A 19,045-nucleotide genomic window follows, 5' to 3' on the forward strand; every position below is an offset into this window, starting at 1 on the left:
AATTAAGGGTTAAAGGTTATATTATTGCTTCATTTGGCATTGAACTTTTAAGAATAAAAGATAATTTTTTTTTAAATATAATTTGAAATATAAAAATTATTTTATTAATTTTTTATAATAAAAAAATATAAAATTTAATTTTAATACTCCTTGATTAATATATTTTTTAAACGGCAATTTTGTCAACAATGATAAGCGGTAGCGGTGACAAAGTTTTGAGCAGTGTTTTCTTTAACGCATCGAAAGTTTGTTTTGGTAAAAGACAAACACGGCCTTAGATTGTTACAGCGTCACCACTCACAGGGAGACAAGGGTGCGAAGCCTGCTGTTTAGTTCAGTAATTGAGCCTCTTCAAAGTAATTAAATTAAAAATAAAAAAATCAATTGAATTAAGCTGATTGAGGGAAGAGCGAGAAGTCACTTTTGCTGTCTCAGATAATGGTATTGCCTCACAGTGGAAAGGTTAAGAAGCTAAAATACAGAAACAAAACAAATAAGAAAAAAACAAAAAGAAAAAAAAAAAAAAAGGCAGGCAGGAATAAGGTGGGCGTGAGGAGTAAAGCTAAACTAAAATCAAATGGGGTTCGTACGCTGTTGGGGTTTCTATTCTCATCGATTTCAACCAAGGTATTTGCCCATAAACTACTCTACTCGCTTCTTGCTCAATCATTTTCTCTCAAGTTCTTCGTTTAATTTCACTAATTTTGCCTTTTGATGTCTTGTAATTGTTTTATTTATCGTTTGCTTGGTTCTATGTTTCCAGTAATTGTTAGTAGTCGATGATTTTGATCTATAAGTTCTTTTTTTACTTGATTCTCTTGTTTGATCTTTTAGTTATGATGAAAAAACTTTTGGGTTGCTTCTTTGGGGTTTTTTCTGAATGGGGAGTTTAGGAGTGCGGATGATCTGAGGAAACCAGAATTGATGTAGGTCAAGTCTGATAATTTGGTGGAAATGAATGCCCATGTATGTGTAATGTATTTATTTTATATGTGCCTACAAAACAATTATTACTGTATGTGATATTAATTTCCAAAATGCTTGTGACCATCTCCATTTCACTTCCCATAGTTCTTGTATATGCAGAAAACATTAAAATAGGCTCATTACTGCTGCACACAAAAGTGCAACTGTTATGTATAATGCTTCATCTATATCTAATGTAAGAGAGTTTGCATTTCTGTAGTATGCTTGCTTGTTAATGTTTTATGCCACATGTTCATTACATTGATCACTTTCCACATTGTTATCATTTTGAGAAACTTGATCAAATTTCTGCATTAAACTCAACTATATTTTTTTTGATTCATTGGTATAATGTAGGTAGTTTGGGAAAATGGAAGGCTGTTAATTGCTGTCTTGTCTTTAATTGTGATCTCTCTAAAGCATGAGTAGTTCATAACCATGGGAAATAATGTTCTCATGATTCACAAGATAGGATATATCCTATCTTTGTGGAATTTTAGCAATGTTTTCCAGCAAATATCAAATGGTTTGACATGTTAGAGGATTTCTTGTGTAAAACTGAATTTGATGGCTAAAAGGTCCATGTTCTCTTCAGGGATCTTAATCGTGGCAGTAAATTTTCACACTGGGATCTGACTTCTTATAACTAGATCATTGTGCTCAGAAGACCTTCTGTGTCAATGAGAATTCAAAAGATTGGCCATCAGAGTTTCAAACACAGTAAAACATTTTTTGTATCCAATGCTGGAGAGAAGGAAATAGAAGATAACCCTGTCTCAGGAGCAGACACGGGTGATGATTCTGATGATTTTGAGCTCACTGAGTTGTGCTGTGAGCTTGGCTTGGTAGAAGGTCAGCTGTGTGGCATACCATATGAACTCTTTGATCTGCCAGATTTGAGGGAAATATTATCATTGGACACTTGGAATTCTTGTTTGACAGAGGAAGAAAGGTTCTGGCTGTCGGCTTACCTTCCAGATATGGACCAGCAGACTTTTTGTTTGACTATGAAGGAGCTTTTTGAAGGTAGTGATCTATATTTTGGGAACCCATTGGATGTGTTTTTCAAAAGATTGAGAAGTGGATTCTATCCTCCAAAAGTGGTTCATCTCAGAGAAAGTTTGCAGTTTATACAGAGAAAAAAGTATTATCATTCATTAAGATCTTACCATGACAGGATGACACAAATGTTCATGCATATGAGAAGGATGTGGGATCAGTGTGAAATGAGCTCTGGTGTTGAGGAAAGGATTTCTATGTGGAAAAATAAGAGAAAACAGAAAGCCATCAATTTGCTTGATCTTAACAAATTTCCCAAGGATGATCAACTGTTGAGTGAGGAGGTTAGCTTGCACACAAAGGGAATGAAGCCAGAGGAGCGAAAGACAGCAAAAGATGTTTTGCCAACTCTATCTGCCAATGGAATGAAATTTGCTCCAAAACACAGAGCAAAGGGGGTTTTAAAGATGAAAGCATCTGGGAATGGCTTATTCCCAAATCACAATCCAAAAATAATTGGCAGTGACATTTCAGAGCAGCGTCGATCTGTACCCAAGGGATTGTTGAAAATAGTACCTAAAGTTCCTTCTGTCTGGCTGGAACAATCAGAAGTGGTGCCAAGGGGAGCACAACCAACATTTCTGGTCAGGACCCAAGGTTTACAGGATTTTAAGTTTTCTTTCCCAGCACATACACACTTTCCAGATGCAGGTGGCCTATATGGATCACCATTTTTAAGGCATAAGGTTGATGGTAGCAGAGTTCATTCAACTCTAAATCAACCTCATTATCTACTGAATCAGCAAGAAAGTAGTATGAGAACTAGTAGTCACTCAGAAAGCTCTACTAGAAAAATAGAGAGGCCAATAATGCCTTCTCCAGATGACATTACGGTTTTAGGAAAACATGCTTTGTTGGCAGGTGATGTGAGAAGGGACCCTGTTGAGGAATTTCGACCAATGAATCTAATGAGTGCAAGGGGGCACGCCTTTGGTATTGAAAGTTTGTGGCCACATTTGCGCAAAGGAACTGAAGACTTTTCCCTGAGATCCTTGGAATCTACCCCATCTGGTGTCCAATATCACGGCAGACAACAGCGAATGGCACTCATGAAAGACAGGCATATCAATGCATTTCCAAGAATTCCAGAAGCTGTTCCCAGAACTTCAGCCATTGGTAATGGTAAGCAGGAAGTGTTAATGGCATCTTCTTCAGATCCAACAAGAGGTGAGAGTGACATCAGTGAAAAAAAATCGGAGAAGCTATTAAGCAATTCCAGTGTTTCTGAGGGGTTTAAAGATGAACCTATGCTGCCTTTGACATACAAACGTAGAAAGGCTCTAGCTAAGACCAACTCAATGGACACTGGCAAGACTATAACAGCAGGAGCTGATTTGAGCTCTAATCAACTTTGGGGGGAAGGTGCAAAAGCAGTGAAAATAAAATTCACTGGGTGGAAAGACATGCCCTTGAACGAGGAACCTTGGGCAACAAATCATGGACTAAAGTAGGTATTCTTACTAATACTGATATCAAATTTCTAGTAATATTTTTCGTGAAGTCACTCTGTACTATACGCTTGTCAAATGTATAAATGAAAGTATAGCAGTAAATGAATATTCCCATCGGCCAGTACATCCATGTGAGTGTGCCCTTGTGTGCTTACATCTTTTCTAGTTGGTCACATAGCTTGCTGGCTTATAAGGCCAATGTCAATGAACGCATAGGTTGTCGTTGTCTTCTGTCATTGCTTCAGATGTTTTCACCTGAATCAATTGTTAATTTTCCGTGGCTCCCTTCTACAACTTGTTGAATGCTGATGGAGATGTAAACTGGTTAAGGAGAACAGGTTAAACAATAATCATACGTATTCTACCTCCGAGAGAAAATACCTCAAATAAACACAGCAGTTCTGAAAACCACAATGTGCATATTTATTAGGCAAAATACTTTTTCTATCCATTTTTATTTTTGGGAGTTGGATTTTGATGGTGATTAAAAATATGATTTAAGTGATTAAAAATATGATTTACACTTTTATCTTACTTAATTACTTATTATATAAATATTTATTGTATTGTATAAATATTTATTATATTTAGAGATAAAAGGGTAAAATTAAAAAAAAATTCATACTCTTTGAATTTTTAAATGCAATAAATAATTTTAGACAAAAAAAAATTGAAATGCCACATATAAAAATAGATATTTATTACAAGTGTATGTTCACATATCTATTAACTGAAAATAAGAATTTTGAAATAGAATAGCTATACCAACAATTTAATAACTACCAAGTGAGTGGAAATTTTATCATGTAAGTAATATGTTAAATGCAATTTAATAAATATTTTTTTCCTACATATTAAAAATTAATTTAATATTAAATAATTTAATCAGATGATATTAAAAATTAATTTAATATTAAATATATTTAATATTAAAAAACAAATTAATAAATATATTTTTTTAAAACTATATTTTTAACCGTGATTTTAGAAAAATAGAAAAAAAAAAAAAAACTTTGTTTCACCTCTCAAACGGTACACAATCGCAGAGCGAGCCAAAGAAAATACCAACAAAAACTTTGGTTTGATAAGGTCATCTGTTTGCAGCGGAGGGCAGCAGACAGGCACAGCAGCCGCAAAACCAAACCCCAAATATTTTCTATTTCTCTTGCTTTTTGCGCACTTGGCGAGAAAGAGGTTAGGCCTTATTCACAGTTCTCCACGATATTCGCTTTCTTATACTCTTTCTGTCCGTCACATACGCATTCACTCAATTCATTTGCTGTATCTACATTTCAATTTCTTTCAGGTTTCAAAATTCAAATACTGTTTACTGTTTAGGGTTTAATCGTAGAAGGAATTTTCTTTTCTCACTTATTGGATTTTAACAGCTGCACTCTGTCTGCAGAATTGCTATAATTTTCAGTTTGCAATATGTCCTTTTAGATATTGGTTGAGAACTTTAGCGTTTAATTTGGCTTCATATTCATTGTTTCATTTCAGGCTCGATGGGGTCCATAATTCGTGAATGGGTCGGGTTTCAGCAGTTCCCTTCTGCCACACAAAGTAAACTCGTGGAATTGTTTGGCAAATTAAAGGAAGAGGTCTCTCTGGTTTTATTTTTAAATTGTTCATTGCACTCTTGCAGTTTCAACATCGATTTCCAGTTATTTATCTCTCTTGACCATAAGTAATTGCAGGGTGTGAGCACTTTGACCATCCTTGTGATGGGCAAAGGTGGAGTTGGAAAATCTTCGACTGTCAATTCTCTCATTGGAGAGAGAGTGGTTAATGTGAATTCCTTCTCGGTGTGTTTTCACTTTTTCACCTATTTCCTACGAATTTTAGGTTCAGTAGTCGTTGGGGCTATCTTCTTATAGTTTCTTATACTAAAAATGTATGCATTGCAGTCAGAGGTGTCGAGACCTGTAATGGTTTCACGGACCCGTGCTGGATTCACATTAAACATCATAGACACACCGGGCCTTGTGGAGGGTGGCTATGTCAATTACCAAGCTTTGGAATTGATTAAACGGTTGGTACTACTACAGTGCCATGATTGAAGTTTAATTGATGCCCATCAAATTATAGCGTTTTGGTTTCTTTAAATGTGACTTTTGCATTCCTAGATTAAGTTTTTGATGACTTGCTTAGTCTAACTGTAGTTGTGGATGGGGCTAATAATGCAGGTTTCTTTTGAGCAAGACTATAGATGTTCTGCTGTATGTTGACCGCATGGATGCATATAGAGTGGATGACTTGGATAAGCAGATAATAAGTGCCATTTCTGATAGTTTTGGGAAAGAAATATTGTGTAAAACTTTGCTTGTCCTCACCCATGCACAACTCTGCCCACCGGATGATCTCAGTTATGATGTTTTTTCGGCTAGAAGATCAGAGGCTGTCTTAAAGACCATTCGTGCAGGATCAAGGATGAGGAGAAGAGAGTTTGAGGTTCATTTTTTTTTCTTCATATATAAACTTATTGCTTCTTGTAATGTTCTGAACTAAAATTGGGCATGCTGACATGCAGCTATAAGCTGAATTCTTTCCAATGGAAATGCATAATATCCCCATATGCATGTAGGGAATTTTTTTTTTTTTCCACTTTATGAGTGGTGAAGCGGAGGGGTGGTTTCACATCGCATCCATAGTATCTTCCTAAAAGAAATACTCCCACCCCTACTTTCAGGCATAAACACTCATGTATGCTCATTAGGACCTATAGAGATTAGAGAACCAAGTCCTATCATAATAATACTAGTTTACTTAGTGAGTCAGTTTTTTTCTTCCTCATTGTTCTGAGTTGGAAAAGAATGGTATGCAGTGCTACTTTATACTGGACTACTTGATTAGTGAGTGATCTTATTTTTTATGTTTCACTTTGTAAGAAACTTGATGATTGTGATGCCTTGGTCCAAGAGAATATATAATGTTCATATGTTGGAAAGGTAAACTGGGTAGTTGTCATTTATGTGTAGAAAGTTGTTAAACAAGAGAGGGGAAAAAGTTATGCCTTGAATCTCTGCAAATTTTCTCTGGTCTTGCATCCATATATTTGATTGTCAAAAGAGAAAGAAACATTTGAATGGAAATTTGTTGTTTCACATTGGGTTGTTTCGTAGAAAACTATATTCTATTGTATTGTTCATTGGTTTGCCATATGGAGCACTATCCACTTCTTCAAAACACTTCAGGTCCATGAAACACTTTTTTGTCTGTGGAATTTATGAAATGATAAAAGTATCTTCAGTTTTGGATTTTTATGTTTTGTGGTTTCTCATCCATATTCGACTTCTTGTTTAAATCAACCCATTAATTGTTCAAAAATGAATTCTAATTTGTTTTCTTGAATCTTTGCATGCTTCACTGTGGTTGTAAAAACTCCTATAGTCAGGGATGTTGAAGCTAAATACATATTATAGATGGAAGAGTGGGGTACTTCGTGATGAAGATAATTGTAGTTTGAGTAAAGGAGATAATTTCTTTATTCTTAGCCATTAGCCAACCTGATTTCATTGGTGGAAGTTAAAGAACCCCTTGATATATCTGTGATTGATTGGATTCAGTACATCAGTTGATCAGGCTTTTTTGTTTCAAGTGGCTTGAGTAAAATGTGGAGAAATTATCATGCTTTCTATAAGAATGGAATTAGGATTTTAAAAAAAAAAAAAAATTATATATATAGCAAACTGGTAGAGGGTAAGATTCCAAGGGAAATTGAGAACCTTGTGTGAATATACTGGCAGGAAGGTGGGTGGCTTGGTGGTGGTTTACATATGCTGCAGATAACCTTGCCTTTTTGCCTATTTTATTGGATAACCAATTGTGATCTTGAGACATTGAAATTCATAGTATCATTTTACCAACACCCTAAATGATAGTGTGAAACATATAACAATAAATACCTTGCAAATCTCTCATTTTCTCATGTTCCACAAGCCAAGTTATTCCTAAAACTTCTCCTTTCATACCTTTTTGTGCCAAGAACCATCATTTTCTTGTCTTGTGTATTTGTCTTCTCTAATTTCCCTTTTTGTTTTGGTCAAATAAAAGAAGAATTTATTTCAGAGGAACTTGAAGAATTTATTATAGAGGAACTTCTTCAACTTCTATCACCTGAAATAAATGATTTTCTTTTTGAGGAGTCTGGTGAATTCTTCTGAAATTTTGATTTTTTAGTAGTGCACTAGTTCTTCTAAGTATTGTCATGCACATTTATGAATCATTGAATGATTTTATTCATTTATTTTCTTTGTTATGTCAAAATACTTTTCCAAGTTTTCATGAATCATTTTAAAATATTTGTGCTTTTCTATCATATGCTTTGTTAAAGCCTTGAAGGTATTTTGATTAGCATCAGAAATGGCAAATTGAATGCAGTTTTTGAAAGTGAAATTTTAGATATGACTGGGAGTGGATTGGCTAAAAGGTCCTGTTACTGGGCTGTAAATTTGACTGAGTTATTGTAATTGTTGGGCCATATGATCCCCTTTTTTGGATTTTTTGGACCAACTGATGGAAATCTTTAAGTTGGTATGAAGTTATTCAGCCGGTTTCATATTTGGCTTGATGAATCAATATATGATCATATGGGACACATTAATAGAAACTAAACCTGTTTTCCCCTTATGGGTGGATGGCAATTTTCATGGGACAATTAGTAGCCTGTACTCATGTTTGAAAAATCAATTGCAATGGTGAAAATATAGATCCATCTTTATGCTTGCATATAGAATTGATGAATATTTTTTTTTTCGTTTTCTCCCTATGCTTGGAGTGTTCTTTAGTAATCACTTACTTTCAATGCTTATAGGATTCTGCCATTCCAGTTGGTTTGGTTGAGAATAGTGGGAGATGCAATAAAAATGAGAGTGATGAAAAGGTAAGGACTCTTTGCTCCAAACTTGTGGCCACTTATTTTTTTGAATGCCTTGGTCATTTGCAGAAGCCTCGTGCATTGGGGTGCCACTTTTATATATTTAAATGTCTTAATTGCATGTGTTGTATTATTATTGCAGATTCTCCCAAATGGCGAGGCTTGGATACCCAGCTTGGTAAAAGAAATCATTGGGGTTGCCACAAATGGGAACAAATCCATTGTTGTTGACAAGAAGTTGATAGATGGGTCAGAGTCAAATGACAGGGGGAAGGTGTTGATTCCTCTCATTCTTGGGATTCAGGTAAAAACTGTTGGGTTCCTTAATTGAGGTTCTGCCCTTGTGATGGTGCATATTGTCATTGTTTTATGGTCATCATCTATGTTGCAGTGGCTTATTGTGAAATGGATTCAAAGAGCAATCAAAGATGATATTGCAAAAGGGGACAAGGCCTTGTGAGTGCTGCTCAATTTGGTTGTGGTCAAGGGCATGTTCTCATATGGCTCTTTGATATTGTCTTTCACTTTCTTTCCCTGCTACTAAATTCCAGTCTGTCTTCTGGTACCTTCATCTTCTGAAAATTCAATCCATGACACCTGAGTGTCCATGTTTTGGTTTCCTTTGGTCGAGTGTATTTTTGTCCCGGAGCTTCATGTAATTTTCTCTTGTTGGAATATTTGTCTATTTATTGTTCTTTCTTGGTATTGTATAAAATTTTAACGAGGTGTTGGAAGGATTGAAGCATCAAAATCGCTGTTGCTCTCAAGCAGAAATACATCAAGTTTACTGGCAGACAATGCACAGGCACAATCTCCTTTCGAGTAAGATATCACCTATTAGTAATAGAAGAGTACATGGCTGGTGCGCACTTTATGTTCAAATGTTAATGTAAAATGCACTTTATTAGTTTATCCTTTTGCCCATCTTGATTCCTGCATGGTCCATAGAGCAATTAGTGAGTGCTGCTGCGAGCACAGCTCAAATTAAGTTTGCTTAATATTTCAAGTGGAGTTTATACTCGCGTGTGTTCTATCTATTAACAAAAAGTAGCATCTCTGCGCACTTATACAAGCCAAGAGAAATGGCTTCAGCCGGTCTATTCATTAATAACAAAAAAAATACACACTCCCTCGGATTGTGGACCCTGAATCCCTCGCTGAGCTTTAAGTACGTCAAAGTAAAGTGCTTTAATGATCATCCAGTGGTTGTGAAATTGCGATTATGGTCTTTTCCCTCCAGGCATGCAAGTGGCAACTGTGCATTAAAGCTGTTAGATGTCTTTATGCGGAGATTGCGGGGATTTGCATCTGATCTTTTTGAGGGTTAATGGAGGGAGAAACGAGAGTTCGAGTGGGGGACCAGAGACTAGGGAAGAATTTTTTTTTCACTTTATATCATGGGTCGTGGGAGCATATATGATTAAGCACACCACCCCAGACTGCTGCAAAACATCATTACGGACACCACAATCATGGTAACGATCTCATAATTATATATCTCGCATGGATTCTCGTTGCACACTTGATAATAATTGTCTTAGATTCTTAATATTGCCAAAAGCAGTCAAAATGTTGTCCTAATTACTTTTTACAACATTAGCATTGCCCTGCGTTGTCATTATAATATAATTGACCATCCCCATACTACTAATCTGTTTCCAGCTAGCCATGCCAGAGCAAGAGGGTAACATGTGTGTCCTGTCTCATATTCAATTTAAGATTTGATTTTATTATGTTTTTTCAGAATCAATGTCAATGAGGGGACAAGCAGGCATTAGAAATATCTTTGCCATTGCATGATCCGTTTTATCAGAATTTCTCCCTAAAAGATGAGAGACTTTGTTACCCTTTAATTTGACACGTCCAGTAATGAAATCAATTTATCTGGTTACAGGTCTGGCTAAAGCTCCAAACTTTTTCGAACATACCTTAATTAATTATGATTAACAGCCATCGGTGTGATTGCACTAGACCCGGCCAGGGCCTGTTTCAAATTAAATCGAATCAGAATTTGCTCAAATCAACGGTTCAAGAGTCTGAATTGAAATCAAATCAGCTATAAAGGGATCGGTTTTGATCCTTCTCTTCGAATTCTAAATTAGAACTAGTTGAAATTAAATTCATTGCGAATTCTGATGCAGAATCAGCCCAAACCGAACCGGGACCCACTGCCGTGGGTGGAAGATAATCAAAGCTAACAATGATAATCTTGACACGACATGCGGATGCGGGCACTTCAAAAGAACAAAGGAAAAACTTTTGGGACGTTGCGAAAGAGAAGCTATAAAAAGCCGAGTGCCATGAGTGGTTGAGTGCGCGTATTCTAAGGCTAAGCAAATACCAGTACCTGAGCTCGCTAGAGCGACAACAGACGTCATGGGTAGTAATTTGAAGAACGCAGTGATTGCTTTCCTGGTGCCACTTCCTTCAATTTTCTTCTACCTTTCCCTCCTTAACCATCATCATACCAACATTAGTGATGGCACTGCTCTTTCTCCTTTATGGGCATGGTGTGTTGACCACCCTCTTCTATTGGCCAATATTCTCTTCTTCTTCAACGTCAATGTCCTCTTCTGGATCATCAGTCACATCCAATCCAGCCACTGGGTATATGTGTTGCTTCAATCCTTAATCTTTTTCTTCGTTTTTTGGATTTCTTTGTTTGATTTTTTTCCCTTTTGTGGGCGCAGATGATAGATCTGTATTGGACTGTAATGCCAATATTGCTTGTTTACTACTATGCAACTTATCCTTTTGCCCAGTATAACTGGCAGAGGTCCAGAATCGTGATAGCAATAACATGGGTGTGGAGTTTGAGGCTTACCCATAACTACTTTAGGCGGGAGAAGTGGCAGTGGGGTGCTAGAGAGGACTGGAGGTTCACTGATATGCGTGACCAGTATGGCAAGCATTGGTGGTGGATTTCCTTTTTATCTGTCTATTTCTCGCAGCAGGTAATGTATCTCTGCTTATTTCAATTGGTAGAGTTGATGCTAGCTGTAGATTTTCTGAATTTTGAACTCATATAATTGCTTGATCAATTGCCACAATGATCTTTCACTTCCCAGAAGATATTTGAAGTATTTAAATTGCGGCCTTTTAGTTTAGGTGGTATAGTTTAAACTGAAAGGAATTGATGGAGATAGTAGAAATGTTCTCAATAAACAAGCTCCCTGACCTCATTTTCTTATTTGGTGGCCCATAAAATTACAGGTCTTTTTGATTGGAGTATGCCTGCCATTTTATATTGTTCACTCTGTTGATAAGCCATTGAATATCTGGGATTTTGTTGCTGTTGCTGTCTGCTTGTGTGGTGTCGTGATAGCATATTTTGCTGATACACAACTCCATGAATTTGTGACAAGAAACAACAAATTAAAAGAGCTTGGAAAGCCAATGGTACCCAATCTTGACAGGGGTTTGTGGTGTTACTCACGGCATCCTAACTACTTTGGGGAGCAGTTGTGGTGGTGGGGCCTGGTTATATTTGCCTGGAACCTGGGACATGGATGGACCTTTGTCGGGGCTCTCATTAATAGTTTGTGCTTGGCATATGTTACTGTGCTTGTAGAACAGCGAATGCTGAAACAACAGTATAGAGCTGAAGCATACAGGCTGTATCAGAAGACCACTTCAGTATGGATCCCATGGTTCAAATCATCTGCCTTTGCTAAGGAAGATAAGAAAAATTGATCTGATTTGCATTCAATGATAAATTTCATTAGTTGTTGCTTCTCTGTGTTGTTAGTATAATCTATTGTTCCTCAGCAATGGTTCACGTGTTTAGTTGTTTGTGTGTAATTATCTGCTTGTAGCTAAATAGACTACTCTGTGAAATTGTATAAATTCCTTTCATAATGTATGAAGTTTTACTTTGTCTGCCGAATCTTTTGAGGTTATGTGAGAAAGCTTGGATTTTCCTTGAATCTTCAATATTTTACAGGTCTCATTTCATTTATTTTAGAATTTGAAAAAAATTTTTTTAAGGTTCCTCTCAACTGTAAGTTAATATAAGAGAAAATTTGTTATCTAACGCTAATTGAATGTGGAAGCAAAAGTTTGGCTGCACAGTCATTTAGCTGGTTTAAATGGTTGTTTTGATATCATGCAGAAATCATTCTAGATCTTTGGATAGTTGAAATGTCTGAATAGGAAATAGGTTCTCACTCCACCTTTTTTGAGGGCCACATGGCCCTCTAGCTCTATGCTTATGAATGATTCTGTGAAATGGAAGACTGCTAGAAAGGCCAGAAGAGTCCATATGAGAATTGTGTTGGACATACTACTGCTACTATGGTGAAACTTGGCCTTGTAGCTATTCTGGGTTCTTTTTTAACATGGTTCAGTGCCCTAATGCCCTGTAACATAACTGATTAGATGTGCGAATATGACCTGAGGGAATAAAGCATTCTTCAGGGAGCTACGTGGAAAATGGCTTAAGATGTGCGAGCATTTGTCAGAGAAGATATGAATGAAAATTAAAGAAGGGTTGACATGTCACAGGGACTGTCTATGCTCCCAAGTGTGGGGGCCGCGCCGGAGCAGCAGGTAGTGGTACCTCCCTAATATACCTTCAACATAGGCTCTACTCCAGCCATCCAACAAATGGTCGTTCCATAAGCATTCTAGACAAATATTTCTGCTTCTAGCTTAGGTTGACTATCCTCAGTGAATGTAAAAGGAGGACCAGTAGGAGATCATGATTTTATGTTACAGGAGGTGTGACCTCCAAATCTTGGGACATAGGACACCGATACAGAACGTTTTGTGGGCCTTTAGAAAGATTGCCGAAAATATATTATTAACTATTGATAAACAAGCTCAAAAGAAAGAAAAAAGAATTTATCACTTTCTTGGAAATGAAAAAAAAAAAAAAATGGCAGAAAGCGCATAAGGCCAGATAGTTTTTGGTGGTATGACATGACAAACTACATTATAATTTTTTAGTGTTATGATTATGTTAAGAGCTCATTGGTTTGCTTTATCCTTGCTAACAGTTCTTGAGAGTGCTTAAACCATGCTTGCTTCCACCAAACCTCGCAGAATCAAGTTGCAAGGGCAGAATTGTGTTACTCACCATACAGATGGATTTACCGGCTTTAGCATTGAACTCTCGAGATTTAATTGTATAAAAATATGATGTGCAAGAGCATGTGCTGCTAACTGCCAAGTGCTCTTCTGCTGAACTGCTCTCCATATTTTAGTAAAAGCTTTTTAGGTTAGGTTGTTGTCTTGGTGGTTATCCGTCATCTGAAATGAGCTGGCTAGGGAGAAACTGATAGTTTTTTTTCCATTCTCTTTTACGGAGTCCAGTCACTGATTCTCTATCATCCACAGGGACTGGACAAGTGCATCATACTATCATAGGATCCACATGACATTGGCAACTGAAATATACAAGGGAATCAGATAATTACAATGTTTGAAATGCAAAGCACATCATGGTTCGCTTACAAAACTAAGCCAATTAGTTGAAGTAAAAAATTATATTAAAATTTGGACATCTATGCGAGGCTAAATCTTTTTTCTGGGTAATTTTCAAATGCCTGAAATATCACATCCATAACTGAGCACCGAAAAAAGGACTTTGCCAGCGATTTTATTGTCTTTGTTTGTGTACAGATTTGTCACAGAATGTAGTTCGCTCAGCAATTGACTAGCGAAACTAAGGCATGTGTCCTTCGTGAATTTGATGCTATGTGGGTGGAATGAGAGAGTTGAGATAATAGGTGGTTGTGAGGTTCTGAATTTCTGATTAGGGCACAAATATTTTTAAGATGGAAACAGGCTTGTCCAATTGGTCAAATTAAACCAAAATCAGTGATTTCGGTCTAAGGTTTAGAAAAATTAAATTGAAATTGCATAATTTCATGGTTTCGATTCCACTTTCAATTTTAGTTTGATTAAATTCAAAATTTTATTTTTTTTCAAAAATTTATTTTTTTTTTAAATTTGATTTAAGACGAACTGGTAAGTTTGCTGTTCAATTTTGATTCAATTCAAAAATTATTTTAATTAATTCAATTTTAATCAATTTTATTTCAATTTCAGTTTCATATTAAATCAATTTCAGTTTTCTTTTAAATATCAAAGTGGAATTTAATGGGCCAGTTTGTTCGGCAGAGTTATACGTTGTGACTTTAATTTCTGCATTTATTTAGAAAGCTTCAACGAGACGAAGTGGATTAGAAGAACAGCGATCAATGCATTTTCCAAATCCCAATTGGCCGCTTTACCCCTGTGACTCTGAGTTCAAGATAAGATATGGTGGCTGCTTCTTCGGCTGTCCTATTCCATCCTTTGGGCATAAATATCTGGGAAGGAATCTCACTTAGCTACTGTCGATTGTTTGTTTGTCTTCTTGTCACGTTAGCACCTGGCTTCTATTCCTATTTCTAGCATTGTCGCAGGCCTCTCGGGACTCTCAGAGCAGATTGAGAGTTCTTGAACTGGATATAGAAAACGAACGCCCAGAAAATGGTGGTGGGGAGGAAAATTCCATATCTTTCCCTTTCTCAGTTATTAGTTGCAGTGTTAGCCTTTTCTTACTTGATAGTGGCACTGGGTGCTCAAAAACAGTTGCGTTTTGGTCAAAATGGAAAGTTCAAGATACTGCAAGTGGCGGATATGCACTTCGCGGATGGAAAGACCACGCCTTGTTTGGATGTGTTCCCCAGTCAGATGCATACTTGCTCTGATATCAACACAACTGCCTTTATCGAGCGCATGATTCGAGCTGAGAAGCCCGATTTAATCGTTTTCACTGGTACTCTTCTTCTTCCTCGTCTTTCTTTAACTTTGTTTCCCTGATTTGGTAATGGATAACATGTGCAAGTATTCAATTTTCGTCAAACAGGGGATAACATCGTTGGATTTGATGCCACGGACGCGGCCAAATCTCTGAGTGCTGCATTTGCACCTGCAATTTCGTCGAACATCCCATGGGTGGCTGTTTTGGGGAACCATGATCAAGAATCGACGTTGTCAAGGGAAGGGGTCATGAAGCATATTGTTGGCCTTCAGAACACTCTTTCTCAACTCAATCCTGCTGAGGCACACGTTATTGATGGTTTTGGAAACTATAACCTTGAGATAGGTGGAGTTGAGAATTCAAGATTTCAAAACAAATCAGTTCTCAATCTCTACTTCCTTGATAGCGGAGACTACTCCACGGTTCCATCAATTACTGGCTATGGTTGGATCAAACCCTCTCAGCAGTTTTGGTTTCAACGCACTTCTGCAAACCTCCGGGTAATAAACTCCCTTCTCTGTCCGCAAAATGTTTCTCTCATAAATTGAGAGTAACTAATCTTTGAAACTCGATAAAATTCTAAGATTAGTGTCAGCATTAAGTAGATGGTTTAACTTCTAATTTCTTATAGGTTTGATGCCTTGATTATGATCTATTAAATCATCTTTTCCCTCTGTTTAGAGAGCATACGCGAGCAAGCCAGAGCCTCAGAAAGGACCTGCACCAGGGCTTGTGTATTTTCACATCCCATTGCCTGAATTTGCAAGTTTTGATTCATCCAACTTCACAGGGGTGAAACAGGAAGGCATTAGCTCTGCTTCTGTGAATTCCGGTTTCTTCACGACCATGGTGCAGGCAGGGGATGTGAAGGCTGTTTTCACAGGACATGATCATCTGAATGACTTCTGCGGTGAGCTAACTGGTATACAACTTTGTTATGCTGGGGGCTTTGGATACCATGCCTATGGGAAGGCTGGATGGTCAAGGAGGGCAAGGGTGGTGGTAGCATCTTTGGAGAAGTCAGAGAAGGGAGATTGGGGACCTGTTAAATCAATCAAAACATGGAAACGCCTTGATGATCCATACCTCACTGCTATAGATGGTCAAGCCCTGTGGAGCAAGAGCCCTGCAGGTAAATTCCTGTGAAACAACCTTGTTCTTTCGTGCATGTAAGAATTATACTGCATTGCACACAATGGGTATCATCTGTTCAAGATATCCATATAGTCAAATCAGATGAAATTATATCTGTTAGGATATGCCAACAAACTACTTCATATTATGATAGGAGTCTTCTCGTATTCTTGGAATATTGGTACTTTACACATGTTTGCTTTTATGCTGACAGTGAATTGAAAATAATTCATTGACTTCAGATTGATGAATTACATCATAGTCGACTTTTATGCATCAATAAGTTTTTTGCATCCATTCGGGTCAGATGCGTGATAACAGTGGATATTATATTTCATTATTTCATCCTTCATTTAGACCATGTGGTTTGAACATCCATGACAAATGATTGTATGCCTATTGATGTATCATGTAACATTTAGCTAATGGAAGGATTACGATCTATGTTGAAATTTACAGCCTACAAAGACTTGTGCACATTGTTTAAAGTCTATGATCTTCCAAAATGAAACTAAAGCCAGATAATTCATCATAGAAAAAAGAAAAATAGAGAAATAATTTTTTTTTAATGAAGTGACTCCTGCAAATTGTCTGAACCATTGTCTTCCAATATAAAGGAAAAACCATTTTTATTTTTCTTTTGATAGTTAAGAGAGAGAGAGAGAGAGAGAGAGAGAGAGAGGAAATAAAAATCTGCTTTTAACTCCATAATAACAGACAATGCTTCAGTCTATAGTTCTTTGTGGAACAAACTATGGAAAAAATAAGTTATTGAACTTGTAAGTAAAAGGGTGTTTAGACCTTTCCTTTGCTTTATGCTGGGAGGAAAAACTGTTTTTCTATCAGGCATTTCACTTAATCATAAAAACTGTCATATCCCTGTAACAAGGTTCTCCTTTCTCTCATTCCTGGACAAGTGAGGCACCGTATCACTGGTCACAGTTCCTTTATCTTTTGGGTGATTAAATCAGTTGCTTCGTAGCAGGGTCAGATATCAGTGTCTGTTCAAATAGAGCTTTTCGATGCTGTTGTGCTATTTCAATTACATTTATCTACTTTCAATTATAAAATTTTCATTTGCTTTGAGCAGGAGGTCGTACAAAGGAATAAGTTGGCAGTTCTTGAGTTATGGTGCAAGAGCTTGTTTACTGCGCTGATAGCCAGCAACTCGACTGGAGGGCTTATGTTTCGAATCTAGCTAGCCAGGAATGTTTTGCATGTTATACCATTGTAGATCGAGATATATGTAGCAATGAAGTAAGTCAAAACAGGGCCGGACAATAAATGGATAATTATGTCTGTGGAAAGATCAAAGATTTGATGAATAAAATGCTATGTATTGCTAGCAAGTAGATGCAAAGCTTCAGAAAGACTGAAGTGCCTTTTTATGAATATGGGCACATAAAATTTATGTTTCTTGAGCAGATTTGTTTGATCATATACATGTTAAGCGAGTCTTCAATTTGGGAATGAACTACATAAATAAGTTAATTAACATGATAAAAAAAAAGGCTTTCAGCTAACGGATTACTGATCTTTCGCCAGTATGTTAGCGATATCATAAGCCTTCGCTAATTCATTATTAATCTAATTTTTAATTTTAGAAATGGAATTTAGTCTGTAAACCCTTAAGGCTAAGTATCAGCAGTGGATTAACAATGCAACAGATCCAATGTTATTAGTGACGTCGCTGAATTTATTATTATTATTATTATTATTATTATTATTATTATTATTATTATTATTACCTTAAGGTAGAAATAGAGAACGAAGTTGTAGAAAGATTGCTTGCATTCCATAAAAGTGGCCGTAGATAACAAATAGACGAACAATTAGACCTTTTCATTTGATCATCTTGCCAGCTCTGAAGTGTTTATCTTAATCGTCAGAATATTAGCCAAAGGATGCTGGAGATGAGTTCGCCTTCCTCGACTATGTCTTTTGGTATGCCAAATAGCTTGCCCATATCTTCATCTATATATATATATATATATATATATATATATATATATATATATATATATATATATCATCTACCATCCAATAATTCAGCGGTAAACACTCTTTCAACCTTTTCAAAGAATTAATCAATCGTCCTTTATCATGGTTGTTCAAGAAGATGGTAGCCCCTTTATGCATGATGGTCCTCATATTCTGTGTTTGCCTGTCAATGGTACAAACTGAAGGTGTTAATCTGTGCCCAGGGGCAACCCCAGCTCCAGAAGAATGCCCCATTGCTTGCATTCTTCCTCACCCAGTCTGTGGGGTTAATGGTGTCACCTACTGGTGCGGTTGCCCTGACGCTTTGTGCGCTGGTGTTCCTGTCTTTAAGTTTGGGGAGAGCTACACTGCTAGGCCTACGCACTTCTGTTGACCCATCTATGCCTGAATCATCATCATCGTGATCATCAGCCTGCTTGGTTATCTCTTCCTTCAGTTTCTGTTTAGTTGGTTTTCTTTTTATTTTATTTGGAGTTGCAATTATAGACCTAGTTTGTCGTGCCATGCATAACAATAGTATTCAGCGGTAAAGATGGGCCACAGTTTGAACGTTGGGAAACTTTGCAATATTGCACCAGGTTTATTAAGGCTCTTTACATGCAGATACATAAATGTCAATGTTCACAAGACAAGGGTAAAAATGTCTTCACGGAAGACAAAGCAAAACTGACGAAAGAAAAGAAAATGAAAAAAAAAAAAAATTAGAAGTCTAAGATTCCGGCAATTCCATCCGGCAATTAATGATTAGCCCACTGCCTCAATCCATAGTATAGTGGTGGACAAAATGGATCTGGGTCAAAAAAAGCA

General features: G+C 36.8%; 4 protein-coding genes across 5 annotated transcripts; all 4 read left to right on the forward strand.

Annotated features, from left to right (window-relative positions):
- Window positions 1-368: 368 nt before the first annotated feature.
- LOC110661691 (uncharacterized) lies at window positions 369-3,760 on the forward strand. The gene is made up of 2 exons (XM_021820393.2): window positions 369-627; window positions 1,562-3,760. Exon 2 carries the CDS (start codon window positions 1,647-1,649, stop codon window positions 3,474-3,476), a length of 1,830 nt encoding a protein of 609 aa, XP_021676085.2. The 5' UTR covers window positions 369-627; window positions 1,562-1,646; the 3' UTR covers window positions 3,477-3,760.
- Window positions 3,761-4,505: 745 nt separating this feature from the next.
- On the forward strand, window positions 4,506-9,264 carry LOC110661690 (translocase of chloroplast 33, chloroplastic). 2 transcript variants are annotated; one of them, XM_021820391.2, is made up of 8 exons: window positions 4,506-4,670; window positions 4,977-5,077; window positions 5,174-5,281; window positions 5,384-5,508; window positions 5,663-5,927; window positions 8,290-8,358; window positions 8,495-8,656; window positions 8,744-9,264. In XM_021820391.2, the coding sequence occupies exons 2-8, from the start codon at window positions 4,982-4,984 to the stop codon at window positions 8,810-8,812; spliced, it is 894 nt and encodes a 297-aa protein (XP_021676083.2). In that variant the 5' UTR covers window positions 4,506-4,670; window positions 4,977-4,981; the 3' UTR covers window positions 8,813-9,264. The 2 variants fall into 2 exon arrangements, with proteins under 2 accessions (XP_021676083.2, XP_021676084.2); XM_021820392.2 differs by having other exon boundaries at window positions 4,549-4,782.
- A 1,193-nt stretch (window positions 9,265-10,457) lies between these two features.
- Window positions 10,458-12,238, forward strand: LOC110661689 (uncharacterized protein C594.04c). The gene is made up of 3 exons (XM_021820390.2): window positions 10,458-10,959; window positions 11,043-11,306; window positions 11,566-12,238. Exons 1-3 carry the CDS (start codon window positions 10,729-10,731, stop codon window positions 12,043-12,045), a joined length of 975 nt encoding a protein of 324 aa, XP_021676082.1. The 5' UTR covers window positions 10,458-10,728; the 3' UTR covers window positions 12,046-12,238.
- A 2,280-nt stretch (window positions 12,239-14,518) lies between these two features.
- Window positions 14,519-17,699, forward strand: LOC110661687 (probable inactive purple acid phosphatase 29). The gene is made up of 4 exons (XM_021820389.2): window positions 14,519-15,118; window positions 15,209-15,603; window positions 15,785-16,235; window positions 17,328-17,699. Exons 1-4 carry the CDS (start codon window positions 14,830-14,832, stop codon window positions 17,345-17,347), a joined length of 1,155 nt encoding a protein of 384 aa, XP_021676081.1. The 5' UTR covers window positions 14,519-14,829; the 3' UTR covers window positions 17,348-17,699.
- Window positions 17,700-19,045: the final 1,346 nt, after the last annotated feature.

This window comes from Hevea brasiliensis, chromosome 2, assembly GCF_030052815.1.
Source record: "Hevea brasiliensis isolate MT/VB/25A 57/8 chromosome 2, ASM3005281v1, whole genome shotgun sequence".
Taxonomy (NCBI): domain Eukaryota; kingdom Viridiplantae; phylum Streptophyta; class Magnoliopsida; order Malpighiales; family Euphorbiaceae; genus Hevea; species Hevea brasiliensis.